At 40.9% G+C, this 25,842-nt stretch overlaps 1 protein-coding gene across 9 annotated transcripts in view; it reads left to right on the top strand.

Moving 5' to 3' along the window:
• LOC127415705 (nuclear receptor coactivator 1-like) overlaps positions 1-25,842 on the top strand; it is an 84,762-nt gene that overhangs the window by 28,968 nt on the left and 29,952 nt on the right. For 4 of the 9 annotated variants that reach the window (XM_051654526.1, XM_051654530.1, XM_051654524.1 and 1 more), the window contains 2 exons: positions 14,930-15,035; positions 21,199-21,365. In XM_051654526.1, coding sequence (XP_051510486.1) covers positions 14,938-15,035; positions 21,199-21,365 — 265 coding nt within the window. In that variant the 5' untranslated portion in view covers positions 14,930-14,937. The other 5 variants (XM_051654527.1, XM_051654529.1, XM_051654533.1 and 2 more) reach the window with 5 other exon arrangements.

Here is a 25,842-nt window from a genome sequence, read left to right as displayed (position 1 = left end):
TTACCCCTTTAAATTATCCTGACGAAGGCATCCAATTTTGAAAGTGTTTATTAAATATAACTGTTAAAAAACTTGAATAAAAAAGACTACCATGGATTAATATGTCTGATTTCTTAAATTGTCATATTGCAGCAGTGGTTTCCATCACAATTCTTTGTAAATGTTCAATTAATTGGCATGTCATCAAAGTATGAATCATGACTGTTGCTTCAGCCTCATTTGACTGTTGCTCACAGCCTAATTTGCAAGAAGAGCTATATACATTTCTCTCTTGGGCTATATTGCTTTGGGGAGTTAGACAGCAACAGTGACTCCACGGCTTCTCATGGAGCAAACTATTGAAGAACAGAGGGGGACGGGTGTGTGCAGTCAGGCATGAGATTCATCTGTTTTGAAACTCTTTCTTCACCATCCATGCTGGACTCCTCCACGAGGGCCTCTCCCATTGAGCCGTCCCTTCTTAGCTCACTTTTTTTTTCTTTTTTTTCTTTTTTTGCCTGGTTTTAGCACTGATAAAAGTGTGTAAACAATGCTTTTCATCTCTTCTCCCTCGGTGTGTGGTGGTCTATCCCTCTTCCTTAGTGACATAAGTTGCTGTTCTATCTGCGCGAGAGGTGATTAGCATAGCTCTCGGCAAGAAGGAGCCCTGTATCCTTGGAAATGGCGAGACACGCGGCCACAGCTCGTACAGACGGAGGGGTTAGAGTAACTGTCATGGACTGTTCTCTGACTGGACAGACTGAATTGGCCAACTTCACAGGTGACAGCTGAGCACTACCTCAGGTGCGTGAGTGAGAGAGAGAGAAGGGGAATATACCTCCCATCTCTTTTCTTCCCTAAGCAGGTTATTTACCTTTAGGCTGACTGTTTGTGCATGCACATGCGTGGGAGAGCGTGTACAGAGAATGTGAAGGGACTGCAGGCCTCCCAGATCCTTCATAGTTTGTTTGTTTGTTTGCTCAAGGAAGTGTGAATTCACTAGTTTTAAGCAAAGTGAGCATAGATTATAGATTTTAAAATGTTATAGATCAGTGGAACAGTCAGGATGAAATTTGTTTATTCTTTTATTTTTTTTAAAACTTTTTTTGTGCTTGTAGACAGGGGGAAAACCTACAGCACTGGTTTAGAATGCAATTCATTATGGGATGCAAATGTGCGTTCTCAGTGTTGCCACAAGGGGAGCTACGGGGAACAATAAAGTGATGGTCAGTTATGGTCAGTTTACTCATGCAGGTCCACTGCTGTCATGGATGTGCAACAGTTTCAAGAGAATCTAGCTAAACAAGTTTGTCAAACTTTTGACATGTTTACAGCTAGCCACCTGAATAATAACAGGACATATATACTGTATGTGTATAGCAGTGCCAGGAAAGTAAGATGTCTGAGAGGCAGGCAGAGATATAAGCTGAGATTGTGGGTCGTCAGGCCTGAATATCATTGCATGCATAGCAGTGATAGAAGAAGCCGCATACCTTTTTCATTGGGCCACTTGTGTATATCAAGAAAAACAGCGGGCCAAGCACTAAGCCTTGAGGCATCCAACAAGTAAAACACATTCACATACTTATCTTTAGAAAATACACAGTGAGACATCAAAACCAGACGTCTGATGACTGGTCAGAGGGTTGCCCTGTGGGCAGGATCCGAAGTGTTTGCACCCACTCAGGACCTCCCATAATCAGGTCAGCAGCCATCACACATAGGAAAAGTCACACCCATGATATAAAGAAAGAAAAATAAATAAGCACACATTTGTGCCATCTGCCCAATGAAACTAACAGTTTCATAAAAATCATGAGCTTATAAATTTATTGGACCTTGTTGGCAAATGTTTACAAAGAGCTGAGTTTTGGCTGTATTGGGCATCAAAAAGTACCCTTTTTTGTTTGTGTGTGTGTGTGTGTGTGCTGTTTTTATAATCGTTCTTGTATTGATGAATTGCAGACTTAAAGGTTATCAAAGTACTTTTCCCATAAAAAAAAGCTTGGTTTCTGTACATTATGACTGTCTTACTCAGCCTAGTAAGTAGGATCTGTTGATTTCTGGGGGTTAATTATTGTAATAATAGGTATCAGTCATTAATCATACTCCTATTGTTGTCCATTGCAGAGATTTGTGAATGAAAATAGTTTATTTAAACATTAGGGTCACATGATGCCAGTGCTTGAATAGTATGGGATTTTTTTGCCATTTGGCAGAAAAAATAGGATACAGTGTGCTTTCTGTTTTCCAACTCTTTCAAAAAGATACAATTTGAGTTCTTTTATTAAAGCCCCACAACTTATTGTGCCGATAGAAGCTTATCTCCACAATCTCATCTCCTCATATAAGAGAAGCTACAAGTTACATGCACACTTTCTAAACAAACGACACCTGATGACTCACGGTACCAAGCTATGGACAAGATGTATGACTGTTTTATCAAGTTATTTTGTACAGATTTGTGGTGAAAGCTGGTTACATTCACTGCATTGGGCAAGGACATTTTAAATCTGATTGCACGTTGCCAAATATTTCTTATCTAGCTAGAAATATGAGCTCCAACAAAGTGCAGACTGTAAGAGAGAAACTAACTTGTTTTTAAAGTGCCATGTGTATTTGTTTAATAGTAAATGATGACCAGATATTAATTTTTGGTTTAACTATTCCTTTAAGATAAATACATTCCCAGAAAGATTGGGTTATCTGCTTCCATTCAAATCTCGCTGCCTTTAATGTGGTGTGCTCATGATTTGCTTATAGACACCATATAAATTTAGCAAACTAGAATCAGAATAATTTTATCTAGCTGCCCTATTCAAAAATGGGTGTGTTATTGCATTGTGTAATAGAAAACCCAACAAAAGACACAAATTAAGTGTATTGCAGTTGACTACACGAAGGACACCTTAAACCAGGAGTTGGCAACCTTTGGCACGCGTGCCAGCATTGGCACATGGAGGGGTAGTCACTGGCACGCCAGACTATTTTATTCATATGAAATTCCGCACCTGCATTCCAATCTACATCTTGATGTGATCCTTCCTCATGATCACGCAGCTTGTTTTCATGAGCTGAATGGGAGGCTAAACAAAAAGTTACAATTTGACGAGGATGCTGCATACCCAACAGACTCGTGCACTGCATGCAAGCCATTCGTGCATCATGAGCTGACAGCGCTTCACCGCTGTCATTTTGTACAAAAGAACAGGTTTTCTTTCATTAAAGCACTTTCACAAGGTGCTCTATGAAAATTCACATGCAAGATTTTTCACATGCGGGTTTTGCACAAATTTTTCACTCAAACTGTTATGCTGATAATATAATTTGTAATGAAAAATAAACGATTAAAATAGAAAAATGCAATGTGGAAACATTTTCAGAAGAGTACCCAAACTTTGGAAAATTACATACATACATGATAAACATGATATATGATTAGTTTCCACCTAAAACCAATCCCTAGTCACCCACTGAATTGAGACATTTCAGGAAGTTAAAGGTAAAATATCTGCATCCCATGTCCTGTGAATTGCAACGTTTTTAAGATATATGAAGCCTCTGAAAATGCTTGGAAATAAGTCACATTCATTTCTTTAGACATTGGTTTTAGCTGATGTGGATGGCTCATGCAGTATGAGCAGTGTGACTGGTTGTTCTCAAGTCTGTGCACAGGTATCTCCATTACCTGTGGTTTGGCTTTCCTCCCAGCCCTTTGACTGAGCAGAGCTGAAGGCTGAGCATGTTGGTGCAAGCTGTTGATAAATGCAGTAAGAGCCACACTTGCACAGGAGTCATTTTGTCCTAGTAGATTTTTTTTAAGGATCTAGCCATATTTCTTATTTTGCGCATTCGCATAAATGGTCATTTTTCACATTCTCCAGAGCAATGAAGTGAAGGCTCATGGGCCTCAAATAAAGGGTAGTAAACTTGGGGCCTGTGTTTGTGCCAGACAAAGCTGCTTAAAAATACTTGAGTTTCTCCAAACCTGTTAATTATGTTATAAACAGCTATTTTTAAAGACAGGACAATTACATGTAATGTAATACCCAAAGCATTAGGGTAACGTTCTTTACAAGATCATATAGGTCAAGAATGCATATGTTAATCCTTTAAATATAGGTACAGTTTTTTCACAGGTTCTTTCAAACAGTGATTGACATTTCGGAATGTGCTATTTGGACATTTGGAAAGCTAGTGATACAAGAAAATGTTGTCGTCTTTTTTGTTTTCTGGCCCTTTCTCTTAAAATGGCTGTTCAAGTCTTTAAAGTTTAAAACCAGCCTAATTTATGTGGTTTCTCGACTTAAACGGGCCTGTTTGAGGTGAATTTGCTGGTAATGGAGCTGCCAGGGATTAGGGGCCACTGGGGGTTTTCAACAGGCCCACAATAGCAGCTTGTTCAGGCCCTGCAGATCAAAGCGGACTACGCCTGAGGAACCAGGCGCTAGCCTGGGTGGTGGCCTCCCTGATTAGAGAAACAGAACATAAGATATGGTGAATGATACTCTTCATCTAAAGAACTTTATAAAGTCCTGGAGTACTGTTAGAGCAGGAAGTGTTTTGGTTGCTCGGAGGTAGACTCTGGTGCACCAGCCGAGCAACTGTAATCGAGATGAATGTGAATCCTAAAGGCCCCATCACACTTATGGAGAAGTTCTTCGTTCAGAGGTAAAAAGAAGTTTGAAACAGTTGAGCAACAACATACTGTTTGCGAACATTCAGACACTGGCCACGTTGCAAGGGGAGGCGTTAAGAGGAGCATTTAAAAATGAGGATGCTCAAGACTACATGTAAAACATCAACTGATATGACATTAAAATGTGTTATCAATGCCTCATTCTATGAGTAGAATTTACATGAGATCTGTCAAAGAAGCAGTTTTAACTACCCGATGATGATTTAAAGTAATATACACTGATGAGCCAAAACATTATGACCTAATATGCTGTTGGACCTCTGCGTGCTGCCAAAACAGCGCTGACCCGCCAAGACATGGACTCTACAAGACCCCTGAAGGTGTCCTGTGGTATCTGGCACCAGGACATTAGCAGTAGATCCTTTAAGTCCTGTAAGTTGTGAGGTGGAGCCGCTATGGATCAGACTTGTTGGTCCAGTACATCTCACAGATGCTCAATTGGATTGAGATCTGGGGAATTTGGAGGCCAGAGCAACACCTTGAACTCTTCATCATGTTCCTCAAACCATTCCCGAACAATGTGAGCAGTGTGGCAGGGCACATTATCCTGCTGAAAGAGGCTAATGCCATCAGGAAATACCATTGTGATCAAATCAAATTCAAATCAAATCAAACCACTTTATTGTCACACAGCCATATACACAAGTGCAATGGTGTGTGAAATTCTTGGGTGCAGTTCCGATCAACATAGCAGTCGTGACAGTGATGAGACATATACCAATTTACAATAACATCAAATTAACACAGCACAATTTAAACATCTGATATACACATAATTACACACAACAATATACAAATAATAACATACACTGTACAGTATACAATACGCACTATATAGATACACATTATTCAATAAAAATAAAAATATATAAAAAAGTATATATAGTAGTATATATAGAATGTACAGTATTGTACTGTATTGACATTCAGGCTGTCGGTTGATAGTCAGTTGTTAAGAGAGAATATAATATAATAATAATATAATTTATGACAGTCCGGTGTGAGATATAAGAGTAAGGGTAATAAAGTGCAGTGCTGATGTATTTTGATCGTGGGAGATCAAGAGTTCAAAAGTCTGATTGCTGGGGGGGAAGAAGCTGTTATGGAGACGGCTGGTGTGGGTCCTGATGCTGCGATACCGCCTGCCTGATGGTAGCAGTGAGAACTGCCCATGGCTCGGGTGGCTGGAGTCTCTGATAATCCTCCGAGCTTTTTTCACACACTGCCTTGTATATATTTCCTGGAGGGAGGGAAGCTCACCTCCAATGATGTGTCTGGCAGTTCGCACCACCCTTTGCAGTGCTTTGCGGTTGTGGGCGGTGCTATTGCCGTACCAGGCGGAGATGCAGCAAGTCAGGATGCTCTCTACAGTGCAGGTGTAGAACCGTGTGAGGATGTGGCGGTTCATTCCAAACTTCCTCAGCCATCTCAGGAAGAAGAGGCGCTGATGAGCCTTCTTCACAATGGCTTCAGTGTGGATGGACCATGTGAGTTCCTCAGTGATGTGGACACCCAGGAACTTGAAGCTACTGACTCTACATTGGTGCTCCGTTGATAGTGATGGGACTGTGTTCTCTGTCCTTTCTTCTGAAGTCCACCACAAGCTCCTTTGTCTTACTGACGTTGAGGGAGAGGTTGTGCTCCTGACACCAGTGTGTCAGAGTGTGCACCTCCTCTCTGTAGGCTGCTTCATCATTGTCAGTGATCAGACCTACCACCGTCGTATCATCAGCAAACTTAATGATGGCATTGGAGCTATGTGTTGCCACACAGTCATGTGTGTACAGGGAATACAGTAGTGGGCTGAGAACACAGCCCTGTGGGACTCCAGTGTTGAGGGTTAGTGATGAGGAGATGTTGCTGCCTATTCTAACCACCTGGCGTCTGCTTGACAGGAAGTCCAGGATCCAGCTGCACGGCGAGCTGTTTAAGCCCAGAGATGAGAGTTTCTCATCTAGCTTGGAGGGCACTATGGTGTTGAATGCTGAGCTGTAGTCTACAAACAGCATTCTCACATAAGTGTTCTTTTTTTCCAGGTGGGAGAGAGCAGTGTGTATTGTAGATGCAATGGCATCATCAGTGGAGCGGTTGTTGCGGTAAGCAAACTGCAGTGGGTCAAGAGAGAGAGGCAGCACAGAGCAGATGTAATCTCTGATTAGTCTCTCAAAGCATTTGCTGATGATGGGGGTCAGAGCAACAGGACGCCAGTCATTTAAGCAAGTTGTTTTTGATTGCTTTGGAACAGGCTCAATGGTGGATGTTTTAAAGCATGTGGGGACTACAGACAAAGAGAGGGAAAGGTTGAAAATGTCTGTAAAAACACCAGCCAGCTGGTTCGCGCACACTCTGATGACGCGGCCCGGAATGCCGTCTGGGCCCGTGGCTTTGCGGATATTCACCCGTCGGAAGGATCGGGTTACATCCACTACAGAGATGGAGAGTGAACTAACCTCTGTAGCTTCGGCCGCGAGAGCTCTCTCCGCGAGGGCGGTGTTATTTCCCTCAAAACGAACATAAAAAGTATTTAGCTTATCCGGGAGAGAGGCAGCAGTGTTCATGGTGGAGTTTTTATTCCAGAGGGCACAACTGGCTTGTTTATGCTCCTCCGCGTTCCCGGAACTAAAAGCGGAGGTCCGCACATTAAGTGCCGCGCGAATATCTTTATTTATCCATGGTTTCTGGTTCGGATAGATCCGTATTGTTCTGGTCGGAACCACGTCCCACATGCACTTTTTGATGAAACACATTACGCTATCAGCGTAAAGCTCGATGTCGTCATCAGAGGCGGACCGGAACATCTCCCAGTCCGTGTGATCAAAACAGTCTTGTAGCGTAGAGTCTGATTGGTCCGACCAGCACTGGATTGTTCTGAGGGTGGGTGCTTCCTGTTTCAGTTTCTGCCTGTAAGCGGGCAGAAGCAGAATGGAAGAGTGATCCGATTTGCCAAATGGCGGGCGGGGGAGGGATTTGTAGCCATCCCGGAAGGGAGAGTAGCAATGGTCCAAAACCCGGTCCCCTCGTGTGTTGAGTGTGCCTTGGCTGCAGTGATGTTTAGGTAGGTGGCAAGTGTCAAATTGACATCCACATGAATGACTGGACCCAGGGTTTCCCAGCAGAACATTGCCCAGAGTATCGCACTGCCTCCACCGGCTTGTCATCTTCCCACAGTGCATCCTGGTGCCATCACTTTCCCAGGTAAACAGCGCACATGTACACAGCCGTGATGTAAAAGAAAATGGGACTCATCGGGCCAGGTGACCCTCTTCCACTTCTCCAAGGTCCAGTTCCGATGCAGTTTGCATGCCCATTGTAGGCGCTTTCGACGGTGGACAGGAGTCATCATGGGCACTCTAACTGGGTGGTCTGTGGCTATGCAGTCCCACACATAGCAGGGTGCGATGCACTGTGTGTTGTGACTCATTCCTCCTGTAACCATCATTAAAATTGTTTGTGACTTGTGCCACAGTAGACCTTCTGTTGGTTGTCACCAGACGGGATAGCCTTAATTGCCCTCGCACATTGATGAGCCTTGGGCGCCCAACACCCTGTCGCCAACGGCGGCGGGAGGGAGGGGCTAGCGGGGGCTTAAGCACCCCCTGAAAAGGCTGAGCCCCCCCAAACCCCCAGTAATTTTGTGATGAAAAATATTTATGGAAAAAAAATATATATATGAGGACATCGGACTGACTTATATGTAACAAAACTAAACTTTGAAATTATATTTTTAATTTAAAGCTGGAGTATGCAATTTCTGCGACACTAGCGCCACCGAACGGAATTGCAAAAATAAATGGTGTTTTTAAAACAGCTTTCTGAATACGCCCCTTGCATGCAGTTGTTCAAACAGTCAGATAGTCCCGCCCCCCAATTGAGTGCATGGGGAGAGTGCGTGGACAAGTTGCAGGGCAGTATGCAAATATAGATTGACAGACAGGAAGGACATCCTATCATTACATTCGGACCGAATGCAATGATTGGTCAAAAATTTTTTAGTCCTGTATAGTTTTTTTTTTTTACATTTAGACCACTTAAATTATTGATTGCTATCAGGATGTGAAGAGACTTTCAACCGGTATAACAAAAAAGATTTCTGGAAAAGATTGCACACCCAAGCTTTAAGTAAATGATGATGACCGTTGACCTTTGCTACTTGTTGTGTGTGATTTGATTGGTTGGTTCATATCATTGCAAGTGTGATTGCGTTTGCGTGATAACGTTAAGGTTAGTCTAGCAGTTTTGAAGTGTCGAATCGATTCGGTGAAAAACAATAAGTTTGTGTGTTCTAGTGAGCTATTTAGCTGATTATGGACCGCTTTTCATTTGTTGTCCCAAAAAAATGAGGGAGAGTGGATGATGTCGCTGGCGATCCACAGATTCCTGATTCCAGCAATGTGAATGCTAACACGGTGGAGGACATTGTGATGCCAAACATGGAGGATAATGAGGACGATGAAGAAGAGGAAGAGGGGGTAACGTTAGTGGCAGCGGAGGGTTCATCTTTGGCAGAAGACACGGAGAGCGATAATGAGAGTGGGGGGGGGGAGAGTTAGCTTCCACTGCCATAGCTGCCGTCACTGGCAAGAAACCTGGTGGTCCTGTGGATTTAAGCCAAGATCCAGCTGAGGGACTGAGGCGTCCTCAATTAAAGTCTTACCCGACTTGAAAATTTGGATCTCAATCAAGGGGTTTTAACAACTCTTGGTTCAAACAATACTCATGGCTGGAATACTCGCTCTCAGTTGATGCTGCTTTCTGCTATGCGTGTAGACATTTTTTCCACCATGGGCCAGGTCATATCGAAAAGAGCTTCACCCATGCCAGGTTTCGAAACTGGAGAAAAGGAGCAGAGAAACTGGCACAACACAATGCAAGTGGTTCCCATAAACTAGCCATGGAAGCATGGTGTGAATTTAAGGTGCGATCGAAAAGTGGTTCGAAGATTTTAACACAACTTTACGTTGGACATTCCAAGATTGTACAAGAAAACAGGCAGTACATGCGAGCGGTAGTTGAGTCACTACGGTTTACAGCTTGTCAAACGATTGGTCAGCGTTGGCCAATTTTCACAGAGAATTGAGCAATTCACCAGCAGAGGTAATTTCCTTGAACTGTTAAACCTGCTTGGAAAGTTTGATAGTACTGTGTCAAAGTTAGCTAGTGGGCCTGGCATTGCTAAATATGTGCTTCATGACATTCAGAATGAATTGATTGACATTATGGCTAGCATGATAAGGGGGCAAGTAAGCGACGAGGTTAAGCTGGGAGAGCACTTTGTTTTAATTGTTGACTAAACCAAAGACATAAGCAAGAAAGAGCAGATATCTGCTCTATTGCGTTACCTAAAAAATGACAACATTCATGAAGAATTCTTGGAGTTTATTCCTGCAGATGGCTTAGATGCACAGTCTTTACTCGAGTCGGTTAAACAGACGTTGGCTAAGTGTAACATAGACAAAAACGCATGCATTGCCCAGTGCTACGACGGTGCATCAGTTATGTCTGGATGCAACAACGGTGTCTAGGAAAGATTTTGCCAAGAATTGCGACACACGCTTTACATCCATTGCTATGTACACAGACTAAACTTGGTTTTAGTTGACTGTGTGCATAATGTGAAACCAGTCGAAGAATGTTTTGCAGTAGTGCAGATGCTCTACAACTTTTTTTTTCCAAGTCTGTTATTCACAAACTGTTTGTCGAGAAGCAGCAAGAACATGAGCCCACCAAACGGGTAGTGGAACTGAAAAGATTATCAGACACGTGATGGGCCTGCCAATATTCTACACTGTGGGCAATAAAAAGAGCTCTCCCTGCTATTTCAGTGACTCTAGCAGATGTGAGCGACCAGTCAAATGCTCATAGGGCGACCGAAGCAAAATCACTGATTGGATTGATTGATTGATGGACAGTTTGTTCTGCACGTGGAATGCAATCTGGGAGTGTGCCAGTGACCACTGTGCTTCGGTGGGCATTGAAATGCAGTGACCACAGGTGAGGAGAAAAGCACAGCCTCGCCACCTGCAGGAGTTTGTGGTGAACAGCCAAACAGGGTCAAGAGAGCTATTGGAAACTTCAGACGACTATCGTAACCACTGTTTTTTCCCAGTAATCGACCGATTGGTTAGTGAATTGAACAGACGTTTTTCGTCTGAAAGCTGTCACATTCTGAGAGGAGCAACAGCCCACAACCCCAAGCACAAAACATTCATGGACAAAGATTGCCTTTTGCCAATGGCTAAACACTATGGGGTAATGGAGGAAAACTTCTCTGCAGAACTTCACCAGGCAAAGCGACTTATTGAAAGGAAAAAAACAAAGTGGGGATATCGTCGACACCACCCATGACGTGTTGGTGCTGTTAAGACCATACAAGGATGCGTTTGTTGATTTATATAAATTTTTTGTGTGCATCTCCATGACACTGCCCGTCACATCAGCTGCATGTGAGAGGAGCTTTTCTTGCTTACGCCGTTTAAAGACCTATCTGAGGAATAGAAACGGAGACGCTCGAACCAGCAATCTGGGTGTGCTGGCGATCAGTTCCAGAAGGACCAAAGAATTGGACATTAATGCAGTGATTGACAATTCGCTGCAAATCACGACAACAGGCGGATTGTTCTCGTGTGACACGTGAGTACAGTACACCAGTCTTTGTTGATATGATGGTTTAAATTACTTTGTTTGCGTAGGTTGATCATACCGTCAGCATTTAACCTATGTGTGTGTGAGTTCAGTGTTTTGGGAGGAAGGGGATGGATTATGTTTTGTAAGAGTACAGAAAGAAAACTTATAGGCCAGTGAATCCACAGATACTTTCTGTGGTAAATATGATTTGGATTGTGATTGTTTGTTCGTGCTTGTTGTCATAAATTTTTGTATGCATTTGATTTATTCATTCTAAATTCACAGAATTAATTGTGCTTGCGTTGTTGTATAACTGTATAAAGCTAAACATTTAGTAACGTGCATTTCAATTATGTAGCCTATTTGCCCGGGATCATTGAATCCGTTTTTCTGTAGTAGTATTATTTGTTATTGTTTGTTGCGTCAAAATTCTTTAGCACCTGCTATGAACAATCCAGCCCCACCGTAGCTCCCCCAATCACAATTCTCTGGCGCCGCAGCTGCCTGTCGCTGGTTTGTATGTGTGTGTATGTGTGTATATATATATATATATATATATATATATATATATATATATATATATATATATATATATATATGTATGTATGTATGTGTGTGTGTGTATACTGTATATACACTTACTGACCACTTTATTAGGTACACCTGTACACCTTCTTATTCATGTGATTATCTAATCAGCCAATCATGTGGCAGCAGTGTAATGCATAAAATTATGCAGATACGGGTCAGGAGCTTCAGTTAATGTTCACATCAACCCTCAGAATGGGGAAAATGTGATCTCAGTGATTTAGACTGTGGCATGATTGTTGGTGCCAGATGGCTGGTTTGAGTATTTCTATAACTGCTGATCTCCTGGGATTTTCACACACAACAGTCTCTAGAGTTTACTCAGAATGGTGCGAAAAACAAAACACTTCTGTGGGCAAAATGGCTTGTTAATGACAAGAGGTCAGAGGAAAATGGTCAGACTGGTCCAAGCTGACAGGAAGGTGACATTAACCCATATAATTACACGTTACAACGGTGTTATGCAGAAAAGCATTTCTGAACATACAACACGCAGATGGTAGGCCCACTGCAGCCTCATCTTCCTGTTTTTGGCCGACAGAAGTGGAACCCAGCGTGGTTCGACATGTTGTGCGTTCTGAGATGCCATTCTGCTCACTACAATTGTACAGAAGAGTTATCTGAGTTACCGTAGCCTTTCTGTCAGTTTGAACCAGTCTGGCCATTCTCCGTTGACCTCTCTAAAAAACCCAGTTTTCAAACTCAGATAACCACAATTGTGGTGAGAAGAATAGCATCTCAGAATACTATTCTGAGATGCGGGTTGGCGCTGTTTTGGCAGCACGAGGGGGACCTACACAATATTAGGCAGGTGGTTTTAATGTTGTGGCTGATCGGTGTATATAGTTGTCACCAAGCCGGACAACTTTCATAATTATAGTCATTAGCTCCTCCCAACAGGAAGTCAGTCATTTTGGATTTTCTGAAAATCGTAAGCTCTGAGCTTTTAAATACTCCTCCTAGGGGATTCATGTGACTGGCACATTGTGCAGCATCATGCCAAGACATTGTAGATGCTAAATTGCGAACAGATTTTTGATAGTTTGAATGGTGTCACCATGGCAAAGCAATATATTTATGGCATAAAATGCGAAACAGGTAGTTCCTTATATCTTCTGTGTGCATTGTATGATTGTAATGAAAATTCAGCTGTATGTGTGGAAATGGGAGCTGATCACATTTATGCAGCTATTATGGGTCATGGTCATAGTGCCACCAACTGGTAGCAGGAAGTATGTCACTTTTAACAGACTTTGAAGTAGGCCTCTTATGTTTACATGAATTGCTTCAAACTTCTTTAGAATAATGTCAAGACACTGCTGATGTAAATTTGTACTGTTGTCATGGCAACGCATTAATTGTTATTATTCCTTTCTTCCTATATTTGGGTGTTTTTGAGGCACTTGGCATGCTTAAAATTTCATGAAAGTTTGCTCAAACATCAGAGTCGTTGGCCATTAGGTCTGGGCAAAACTTAATGCATGGGCATGTGGGATGGGCTCTGTAGCGCCCCCTTTAAAATGGGTGTGTAAGACGGCGTCTGTAACACCCCCATTTTCACCTGCAGTCACCAAAATTGGTACATTTATAGTTCTCATCAAGCCAGACAACTTTCATAATCATAGTCATTAGGTTTGCCCAACAGGAAGTCGGCCATTTTTGATTTTTTGAATAATGCAGTCTCTGAACTTTGAAATACTCCTCCTAGGTGATTCATGAGACTGTCACCACATTTAGACAATATTATGCCAAGACATTGAAGATGCTAAATTGCGAACAGATTTTGATATATCGAACAGTGTTGCCATGGCGAGGCATTAAATTAATGTTGAATAATGGGAAACAGAGAAGCACAATAAAGGAATATTCTGGGTTTAATACAAGCTAAGCTCATTTGACAGCAATTGTGGCATAATGTTGGTTACAAAAACATACAATAAATTTTTTTTATTTTGACTCGTCACTCCTTTTCTTAAAAAAATAAAAGAAGAGGTTTCAGTGAGGCACTTACAATGGATGTGAATGCGACCACTTTTTGGAGAGTTTAAAGGCAGAAATATGAAGTTTATAATTTTATAAAAGCTTTAGTGTTCATGCTGTTATGTCGTTGTTTGTGATCAATTTTTATCACGATATGTTCATGTTAACAAGCATATTGTTTATGTCTCGTGTCTATACTTTTGAAACATTTTTACATTTGACAGATTGGCCCCATTTTCTTCCATTTTAAGTGCTTCACTCTAACCTAGATTTCTTTCTTTTTTTCTTGTTTAAAAAAATAAAAAAAGAATGGACAAGACGTAACAAAGTTTTGTGGTAATTAACATAAAGTCACAAATGCTGTCAGTTGAGCTTAATACTGGAAATAAATACAGTATTATCAACAACATGCAGAAGCTCAAGATCAAAGTGAGGGTTCAGGTGTTTAACTGGAACATCTTAAAATGCCATGTGAAAATGAATTAAGACAGAAAAGTATTGCTATTGCATAACACTTATTATTTTCAATATATTTATTACAATCAATATTATATCACTCTACTCGTAGGCTGGGTTTCAGAAAAACATTAGTGTGAATGGAACATTAAATTGATTCTTTATATATTATATTAAATATTGTAGTATTTAGAATATTATATTCATATCATTGTACATCGTGCAATATTTGTTACAGAGCCTTTAAGATAATCATAATTTATATATCTTTGAAAGTTAAATGTGAATACATTTGTGAGATGTTTGTTTATTAAGCTTGCAGTGTAATTGACAAATTATTAATTGCAATTATTACAATTTTAATTGCCAGCCAAAATTGCATAAACGTGACAGCCCTAGTTATGGATGGATATTATTATTATTATATTATCAAGCTTATACAACAGGATAGATGTCATTGGCTGAAAGCCCTAAGCTACTCATTCAGTTATATTGTTTACACTCCGTAGTATGACTTAACTTTATTGGCCTACTTAGTATTTTTTTTGTTTTGTTTTTTTGTTTCGTGGAATGTCTCATTCTCATGACAGCCCTGTTTTGCAGGTGTGCAAATGCTCAAAATGAGTGCTGCAGGGGACAGTGCTCTTGACCCCAACACCACTGAGTTACGGAAGAGGAAGGGCTCGCCATGTGACACCTCTGGTCCAAGGTGGAGTATGAGATCTCGCTGACTTTAAATTATAGGTGTTCCACATTTTAGTCCATTTTATAAAAGCTCTGTAATTAACCAGTAGTGGTGAGCAGTGAGATGGCAAGGAAAGGGCAGGTCAGTCAAGAGCAGAGAGCCATCATAACAGTGAGTGTTTACTGTCAGGTTTTGAAGGAGAAGCAGCACCAAAAAAAAGCGTTTCTGAGGGTCAGAATGAGGGTGAAAAATTATCATGTTTTACAAATATGTGACTGTTTTTTGGGCAAAAAATTTACTTATGTTATAAGTGAACCTCAAAGAACATATTAAAGGGGTAGTTCACCCAAAAATGAAAATTGTATTCGCGTTGTCATGATACAGATGTAATCTCCTGTTCTCCACTCAGTTGAGACATCCAGGATAAGCAGACAAACGCACCGTTGTGAGTAAAAAAAAACAGATAAATACAGATCTAAACCAAAACCAACCAAGCTACTGTACAGCGTTCCTCCTCACTTGTAAACAGTGCTGCTCTTTCGGCTGTGACGCACTTGTGTCAGTTCTTGCATGTTTCAAATGACAATGCAATTACGTCACACGCGTGTACCGCTGCAGAACGGAAGCATGATTTAGAGTTAAAAAATGTACTTAAATATTTATATTTTTTGCACCAAAAGCAATCGTGTCACTTTAGAAGACATTAATTGAACAGCTGGTGTCGTATGGATGACATTTATACTGACTGTCTGTGAATTTTTGGAGCTTCAAAAGAGAAATATCCATTCGCTTGCATTTTAAGGACCTACTGAGCTCAGATATTTTTCTATTTTTCTTCAAATATGTTCTGGTGAAGAAAGAAAGTCATGCACACCTGGGATGTCATGAGGGTGAGTAAATTATTGAGACAGTTTTCATTTTTGGGTGAACTATCCCTTTAAAATAATAAAAAAGGCATGTCATGACCCCTGTACAAGAAGGTGTCAGTTTGGTTATTTTTAAAAGTTAAAATTTTATGCTAGGAAAAATTACATTTCTTATGATAATGTTTTGGTGTGAAACATAAACTAGCAAGTACGTAAATGGAGACGCTTCTAGCTAAGCAAGCTTGATTTTGTGCGTTGTTGCGTTTTGAAATGTCTGTCCACAATTCATTACTCAATGCAAGTATGCACTGCATTTTCAGCATCACCCCAACAGGTGCTATAGCATTAGCATGAACTGTCTTCTATGAGTTGTTTTGTCTTTTCAGGTCAACTTGTCAAGGCGCTGACCTCTTTCTCTGCTGTCTTATCCCACACACACAGACACACATGCTAACATTCACTTACACTTGCAAGTCATTGGAATGTACATGCGCTCGCTCACCGAGGAGCGACACAACCTCAAACTGATAAGCACTTTTTTCCATCCTCAAACACACACATACTGCAGCATTTGGTCACACATGCACAGCACACACACAATCCCATGCTCTGTATACGTTAGTAAATAGAGCAGGGAATGTTGAAGAATAAACTTTGGCTGTTGAAACTCCCTTACTAGGTCTCTTTAGAATCCTTACATTTTCTCAAATCTTTTGAATTGCTTTCTTCCTCACTTTTATACGGTGGAAGCCTTTGTTTACCGCCCTTTTTTCACCTTGGCATCTCTAATCTTTTGTTTTTGACCGGATGATAAATGGCCTCACCTCAAAGGCCTTTCATTCCATTGATATCTAACATTACTTCACCATAGCCCCCCCCCCAACCATCTTTCTCTCCTTTTCAGTCTCTCTCGCTTTCTGTGTGTCCTCTCAGCTTGCTAACCCATGTGAAGCATAAGCCTTTGAGGAATGCCTGCTAGTTGTATGGCAGTGCAAGGGCTCTAAGCAGCCTGGCCCTTATTAGCTCTACAATGACACGTTTGTGTAAAAGTGTATGTTTAAGCCTCACTCGGGTCCCAGCCCACCCACAGTTTGTCCCTGAGTGCACCTAAAGTCTTCCCTGGCCCAGCGTTCCTCCGGAGACATTATAAGGGGAGGAGACAGAACGCTCCTAAAAAAATCCATAGGAGAAATCGTAGCACTATTTATGGTGGCTGTAATGCCCCTTTAGGTCAGAAACATACTTAAGTACACAAACGGGACCGCTTGGACAACGTATTTCCAACGTGAGGTCTGGTTATAGGAATAGTTCACCCGAAAACAAAAATTCTCACATCATTTACTCACCCTCATACCATACTAGTTGTGTATGACATTCTGTCTTCTGCAGAACACAATGAAGATTTTTAGAAGAATATATCAGCTCTGTAGGTCCATACAAGGTGAACATGCCAACTCGCTCACGTCACACGAGAGGTTGCGTAACCTCGGTCCTCTCATTGACACGCATTGGAGAGCGACCGGAAGTGAATACTTATAGTGAAAAAGGACTTAAATATTGATCTGTTTCTCACCCAAAGCGAATTTATCGCTTTAGAAGACATTAATTTAACTAGAGGTCGACCAATAGTGGATTTTACGATACCTATAACTAAGTTGGGCAGTACCTGCCGATAACCGATTAATGAACCAATCATTTTTAAAATTGATACTGAATAAAAAAATAACACTCAAAGTAAAATAGTGCTGAACTTTATTACAAAAATAAACAGTACTGACTGAACCAGACGACTTAAATTGACGTTGTTCCTTAGTCCATGAGAGGGCACAATAAATACAGAAACCATTCAGCACCGTTATATTATTGCATAGAACATTCCTATCCTGGCTGTTAAAAAAGAGCATTTCAGGGCCTGGGTAGCTCAGTGGTAAAATACGCTGGCTACCACCCCTGGAGTTCGCTAGTTCGAATCCCAGGGCGTGCTGAGTGACTCCAGCCAGGTCTCCTAAGCAACCAAATTGGCCCGGTTGCTAGGGAGGGTAGAGTCACATGGGGTAACCTCTTCATGGTCGCTATAATGTGGTTTGTTCTCGGTGGGGCGCATGGTGAATTGAGCGTGGTTGCCGCGGTGGATGGCGTGAAGCCTCCACACGCGCTATGTCTCCGTGGCAACGCACTCAACAAGCCACGTGATAAGATGCGCGGGTTGACTGTCTCGGACGCGGAGGCAACTGGGATTCGTCCTCTGCCACCTGGACTGAGGCGAATCACTATGCGACCACGAGGACTTAGAGCGCATTGGGAATTGGGCATTCCAAATTGGGAGAAAAAGGGGAAAAAATCCCCCCCCCCCCCCCCAAAAAAAAGAGCATTTCATTTTCAACTAATGTGCATAAAATAAATAAATAAGTTTTAGTCGGTCCATATTCTCAAATGTTAAAGGAGACCTATTATTTCCCTTTTTACAAGATGTAATATAAGTCTCAGGTGTCCCCAGAATGTGTCTGTGAAGTTTCAGCTCAAAATACCCCACGGATCATTTATTATACCATGTTGTAAATGCCTTTTTTTAGGTGGAATTAAAAACACGCTGTTTTCGTGTGTGTCTCTTTAAATGCAAATGAGTTGCTGCTCCCCGCCCCCTGTTATTATACAGACAGTAAGTGTAAAAATAACTACATAGCTCTGGTCTCCGTGAATACAATCAGAGACAATGGTAACTGACAGTAAGCGTTTTCGGGTTAAAAATTAAAAATAACGACATAGCTCTGTTCTCCGTGAATACAATCAAAGACAATGTTAACTTTAGCTGAATTAGCCGTGGAATCCGCTAACAAGCACATTCGGAAAGGCGATTTGCAAACATTAACAAAATATAAAGTGCGATACTAAAGCTGGAACACGAACAGTTGGTGCTGATCCATGCTTGAGAATCAAATATTTGGAAAATCCTGCTTTATATTTGTGGCAGCGGGGGAGTGGTCGAGCGCCTGTCCGGAGAGAGAGAAAGCGGTAAGGGTGCTTACACCAGAGCTAAATTATGTCTAACACCTTTCTCTAATTCCAGTTAGCTGGGGAGAGCGGCATATAAACAGCCACGCCACCATCAGAAGCAGAGAGAGAATGACACGTCAGTCCAGTGTTTGCGTGTGTCCTGAATGTCAAAAAGCTGCATGTCTTTTAAGAAGTTTATGGAGAGTTTTTGTTATTGGTGAAGCTATCTGAGTGAACCCAGGAAAACACTAGAGAGAGTGTACAGGCTGTGCAGAGGGCAGAAAATAAAAGCCTTACTTTGACAGTGTCTGAGCTTCCCGACTCATCCTTTCCTGTGCAACCTTCACAATATTGATCCTCATTCACAAAGCAGTCCGGAGTAAAATGATTTAAACAAACATAAACAAATTTTTGTATGTTTTGTGGCACATTTGCTTCAAAAACAAAACTTGTCCACTGCGTCTTCAGCGGCTCTGATGCTGGGAGTACATGAAGACTCTTATGTTCACTTTTACAGCCAACAACAGAACACTTGTGACGCTTACGAAGCTGAGACATTATTCTTCCCACCGTAGCTGCTCCAGCGCGGAAAAAAATGGCGGACTGTGTGTAGAACACTCGGGGGAGGATCTATGATAATAGGGTGGAGTCCGTCACCAGTTATGGGCGAGGCCTGCTCTAAAGTGATGTCACTTTAGAGCAGAAACGAAAACCGATCATTTTGAGACACTGTTTTTGATTAATAGAAATATAAGAAAGAGGAGTGAGTGTTTTTTTTGTTTTTTTAGCATTGTAGGGTGGTTGTGTACACACACTGCCGACTCACATTTATGTTCAGACACCATGTAAAAGTGAATTTTGCATAGTAGGTACCCTTTAAGTTAAAAGTAAAATGAGGGGGGAAAACGCTTCAATAGACAGTTCACATGGTGTTACACTTGCACTGATTCCTACTGCTTCATAATAACAGCAAAATACCACATTGTTTTTTATTCAGTACAGTTGTATGTAGAGTAGCAATATTCACAAATAGCAGTGGTATTCGGCTGAACTCCGTGGTGAAGTGGCTCAGACTATGAGCCTAGGCCAGGAGCTGTTCAAACAGACGGATTACAGCAGACTGGAACTGAATGCAAGGATCTTGAGACACATGTTTTCAAGTTAATCATCTTTCCTGACAAAGCATTTAAACAACTCATTGCTTAACCTGAGAAACGCTTATAAGAGAGAAGCAACAGTCAAAGACCTCCACCAACTGTAAGGGGCTGTTCACACCGAACACTTTTGCAACCATCCATTTGTTTCTCTGTGTAAATGCTCTAGATGTATGTCTTTGTTTCCCTTTATTTTTGTTTATTCAGCCTCTTGTGCAGGAGCGCTGTTTTTTAGGTGCAGTGTCTAATTAAAAATAACAATCAGATGCGAACCAGTTGGCCCGGTTGCTAGGGTGGGTATAGTTACGTTGAGTTAACCTCCTCGTGGTCACCATAATGTGGTTCTCACTCTTGGTGGGGCAACAAGCCATGTGATAAGATGTGCAGATTGACGTCTCAGATGTGGAGGCAACTGAGATTCATCCTCCAACACCCGGATTGAGTCACTACGCCACCACGAGGACTTAAAGCGCATTGGGAATTGGGCATTCCAAATTGAAAAAAAAAAAATGCCACTTGTGTGAGTTTGTGTGTGTGTTGTGTGTGTGAGCACAGGTCCAAGGACTTTGTCTGTGCAAACACACATCCCCATTTGTGCTCATCTAAAGGACTGGGATGCTCCTGAACACTTAATATTTCTGTATTTTGTAGTCTAATCCATTCATTTCCAATGGCCAGACATTTTTGAAGTGTAATGAAGTGAAATAAAACCAAAAAAAAAATTAAAGAACATTGTCAGTTTTTGTGTGCATTTTCAGAGAACATATGTGAACAAAGTCAAGGAATGTAATTCCAGCTGGATTTTTTTTTTTCTTCTTAATATATATATATATTTGAGGAAGAAAAAAAAGTTATCTGGGTCAAAATGACCTGAACACAACATAAGGGTTAAATACATTTGTTTGACTGTGATTGTGTCATGGCGCATAGGAATACTGTTTTCAAAAATTGCTTCTCGCTGGATCGCACCTGGTTAGGAAACAGAAAATTGTTAGTGATTGCATTTTATTTTTTAAATAAACATTTTTATTTTTAACAATTCATTTTTAATTTTTTTATTGTTTTGAGTGCTAATGCAGAGTTATTCTCAAGTTTAGCGCTTACTCTAGCTTACAATAATCTGTAGTCATCTTAAATGCACAATTCTCATTGTTTATGTTTGTATACATGTAGTGTGGAGAAGCGACGGCGAGAGCTGGAATGCCGCTACATTGACGAACTGGCTGAGCTGCTGTCGGCCAACATGAGCAACATTGCCAGCCTGAATGTGAAGCCGGACAAATGCCACATCTTAAAGAGCACCGTGGACCAGATCCAGCAGATCAAACGGCGTGAGCAGGGTGAGTAGCCAGTGTCCGTGATCTTCCGTTGGGGCTACACATGGGCTGCATACTAGTACTTCCTTTCACCTCACAGTTAGGACAGGATTGACCGAATGAGGATTGGTTTGTATGTTGACATCTTGCGATCCTTCAATCAGCTGAAAGATAAATGAGGGCAAAATTGTGAAAAACACAACAAATTTGGTTTTATTTTTGTTGGAATGGTTTCAGATCACAGTGGTGAGAACTGGTTGCCTTCTCACCCCTTTTTAAGAGATTTTAAATCGGTTGTACTGGGCTTTTACGGAGATATTTTTTGGGGTCCCAGAGGATGTGATTATTTGCTTGCCTCTTAGGTTTGTTTTAATCAGTAACTGGTCAGAGCTTTTTGAAAAAGCCATAAAATGATATGAACACATAGTATGTCTGTGTACTCCAAGACACACTTAGGCCTAGTGATGTATTTTTTGAGCTTCTGATTTTGTCATCATTTACTCACCCTCATGTCTGTCCAATTATTTTATTTTTTCCGTGACACAAAAGGAGATATTAGCAAGAATGTCCAATTAGCTCTTTTCCTTTGCTTATAATAATAGTGGATAGTGATTTGTACTTTTGGGCAACAAAAAAGGGGAAAAAAGCAATATAGAGCTGTTTGTCAGCCCATCCCATCAATAGACTTTAGCACGTTTTAAACCGATTTCTCAAAAGGTCTGGTTGAGAAGTCCTCTCAATGGTTAAATATTTTCCAAGAGCAACCAGTGAGACATTGAGTTGAATAAAGTCCTTGTGACCCAAGCTCCTTTACTTATCTTTTTTTGGAAGTGCTTTATTGTTGACCTTAAACAAAACAAATGTAGTATTAATTTAATTGGCATAGCCAGTACCAATCAAAGGAACTGTCTTTGATTGTATTGCATTAAAGAACCTTGAACAGAAACCATGTCTATATCTTTGCAAAGAAATGATTCCATTAAAGAAATATTCCATGTTCAATACAAGTTAAACTAAATCAACAGCATTTATGGCAAAACGTTGATTAGCACAAAAATGAATTTAGACTCGTCCCTCCTTTTCTTAAAAAAGCAAAAATCGAGGTTACAGTGAGGCACTTAGTGGAATGGATATCTCACACGTGAAAGTAATTCAGAACATGCACTTGGTCATTCTTAATTTTGACAGCGGTAAGCATCTTATGATTTGCAAAGGAACAAAAAGGGTTTAGTTTCATGGCAAAATAAGGAGCCCCAGGAATATTTGATATCACTTACGCAAAGGTGGTGTTTAACCATAGATCTAGAAAATCATCTGTCATTGTCAGAAGGCTGTGGGGTCCACATGTTAGGTGGGCAGGCACTAGCTAGCACAAACATTTTAAGCAGTCTATGGTTTCTTTACTGTAATATATACACCATATTCCTTTTAAATGCCACTTGACAGATAGTTGCTGGAACCTCTGGGGGACTCTGTAGGAGGAAATGAGTGATTATTATTAAAGTCGGCATGAAACGAAGGTTGCGACCAACTTCCATATTGTAATGAATTTCTGAGTGAAACAGCTGATCGAACAAGAAAAAAATGTAGGGCGGGGATTTGAGTTTATCCATTGGTTGTTGATTGGATTGTGAAAATATGGGCATTGGAATTGAGGCAGATCTGAATGCGAGTTTGCAGTGGACACACACCACCCCTACCACAGTGGTGCTCGAGTCAGAGCCAGTTTTCAGTGATATTGAGCAGCGATCTCAACACATTTATTATCAAACTGACATGAGTAGTCGAATACTCGAGTATTCCTTTTGCGATAAGTATTTTGCGATATTTTTAAGAATAGTAAAAATACTATTCGAATTTCGCAAAGTTTTGCTTTGCTGGCCATATATGCAGTGAGATGCATGTTAAATCCTGAACACACAAACTAAAACTCACAGTTATAACAGAATGCACTTGGTGGCGCTGTTGAGTGTGGACACAAGTTGAACACATTTCATGAGCAAACCTTTCTGTCAGTACATTTAGATGGACACCAAAAAGCAGGTTATTGCCCGAATGTGGCTTACTGTGAGAAAGCTGGGTTCCTGTTTAAATGTGCTGGATAAGCGGTGTACTCTTTACTCCCGTATATGTGCAGCTCATCAGAAAGTAGTGTCCCTTTTGCAACGTAATCCCCACAACGCTTCTGTAAACAACAAACATGGCATTCGAGAATGACTTTGCTAGCGGAGGGACATTCCATCAATTAAACTGGTGTGTATAAATGAGTATAGTTTACTGAGCATGTGGATATGCTTGTTTTTCTCAACAAAAACATGACATGAGATACAATGTCATGTATCTGAACGGCTTTTTTTATTTTGTTCTGGTTCCGCTAGCGGCTGGAGTTTGTTTTGTGGAGGAACACACCTTCGGGACGAGGTATGTGGATGAATCTACACGTTCTTTGTTTTTTATTCCGCCTATTGGCTGGAGTTTGTTTTCTAGATTATCTTCTGTTGTGTAATTCTGTCTCACAAAATTTGTATAGAAACACCGGACTTGAGCAATCCAACGGCAAAGTTGTCACGGGGGCTCTCGTAGGCATACATGGACTGTTTGACACTGTCGTGTGCGGGGTTAATGTGCACATTTTTCTTTTTTCTGTTTGTTTGATTCGGGGGGAAGTTTGGGGTTTGATTGTTGCACTGTTGCAATGTGGTCTTTATAATTTTATTTTTGACACACAATCTATTTTTTCTAATATGTCAAATGTTAATATGAGTGGATTGTGTCTCTCCACATGGAATGTGAATGGGTTGGGGGACCCCATAAATAGAAGGATGGTTATTTCTCTTTTTAAGAAATATGATACAGTGTTTCTTCAAGAAACGCATCTTTCCCCGCAGGAAGCTGAAAAATGTGGGAAGATATGGGGTGGACATGTTTTCTTTAGTGCTGGCTCAAGTAAGAGCAGGGGAGTCATTACACTGATAGGTAAGCATCTACAATTCAAATATCCCAAACAGATTAAGGATAAATTAGGAAGAATCATTATTGTTTTAGCAGAATTTCAGGGGCAAAGTCTTATTTGGGCTAATATTTACACACCTAACGTTGATGATCAGGGCTTTTTTATAGATCTTGAAGGGATGTTGCAAGTCGCGGGCACCCCTCATGATATAATATTGGGAGGAGACTTTAATCTTTTGATGGACTCAGTCCTTGGTCATAGTGAAGCAAAAGTGTGTAAGCCCTCTAGAGCAATATTGACGCTTCACAGGATGTGTAAAAATCTTGGTCTTACAGATATTTGGAGACTTTTGAACCCATCTGGTAGGGACTATAACTTTTTTCATCAGTCCATAAGATTTATTCTAGAATAGATTTTTTTTTATATCTAAGTCCCTCATTTCATCTGTTGTTGATTGCTCAATCGGAAACATTTTAGTCTCAGATGACGCCCTGGTGAGTTTAAAGGTGTTGCCATATATGGAGAAAAGGAAATCATATAGTTGGCACTTTAATGTATCCCTTTTGCAAAATCCTGAATTCCAACAAATGTTAAAGGCTGAAATCAATGTTTATATGGAGACCAACTGGTCCTCAGTGTCCTCTGTGGGCGTGGCTTGGGAGGCACTTAAAGCAGTTCATAGGGGCCGGATCATACAGTATGCCTCATTCACCAAAAAATCCAAAGCACAACTCGTGGAGTTGGAAGGGAATATTAAAAGTGCCAAGGCAAGGCTGAAGTGCCAAATGTCGTCTGATGGCCTCAGAGAATTGACCCGAAATACAGATATAAAACTATTTTGTTGCAGAAGGTGGAGTTTTGGCTATTCAGGGCAAGACAGTCATACTTTGAGTCGGGGGACAAAGCAGGAAAACTTCTGGCTAGATATATAAAGCAGAGAGAGTCTTTTTCTACCATTCCCTCATTGAAATATGCTGGAGGTGAAATATTTACCTCAGCCATTGATATTAATAATGCTTTTAAAGAATTATATCTTGATCTCTGTAGTTCCACATCTTTGTCTATTGATGAAGATATTTGAAACTTTTTGGAACCATTAGAGCTTCATAAACTGAAGAATGAGCAAAAAAAATTCTCTTGATTCTGAGATAACCTTGGAGGAGCTTGGCGAGGTAATTAAGGCCTTGCCTACAGGCAATGCTCCGGGGCCAGATGGCTTTGCTGCTGAGTTTTTTAGAACTTATGCTACAGAATTGGCTCCACTTCTGCTAGAAGTTTATACGGAATCATTAAAGAATGGAAAGCTTCTGCCAAATATGACGCAAGCCCGGATCAGTCTGATTCTTAAAAATCTTTCCCCATTATTGTTCTGTCTTGCCCTGGAACCAATAGCAGCCGCGATAAGAATGGAGGATGATTTTTCAGGGGTGATGGTGGGAGGTGTGGCGCATAAGCTTTTGCTTTGCACAGATGATATTTTATTATTCGTCTCTGACCCTACTAGATCTATGTCTTGCCTCCACAGAATTATTATTTCCTTTTCTAAGT

Source organism: Myxocyprinus asiaticus, chromosome 25 (assembly GCF_019703515.2).
Source record: "Myxocyprinus asiaticus isolate MX2 ecotype Aquarium Trade chromosome 25, UBuf_Myxa_2, whole genome shotgun sequence".
Lineage (NCBI taxonomy): Eukaryota > Metazoa > Chordata > Actinopteri > Cypriniformes > Catostomidae > Myxocyprinus > Myxocyprinus asiaticus.
Note: the sequence above shows the minus strand (reverse complement) of the source record. Positions and strands in the feature narration are given on the sequence as shown.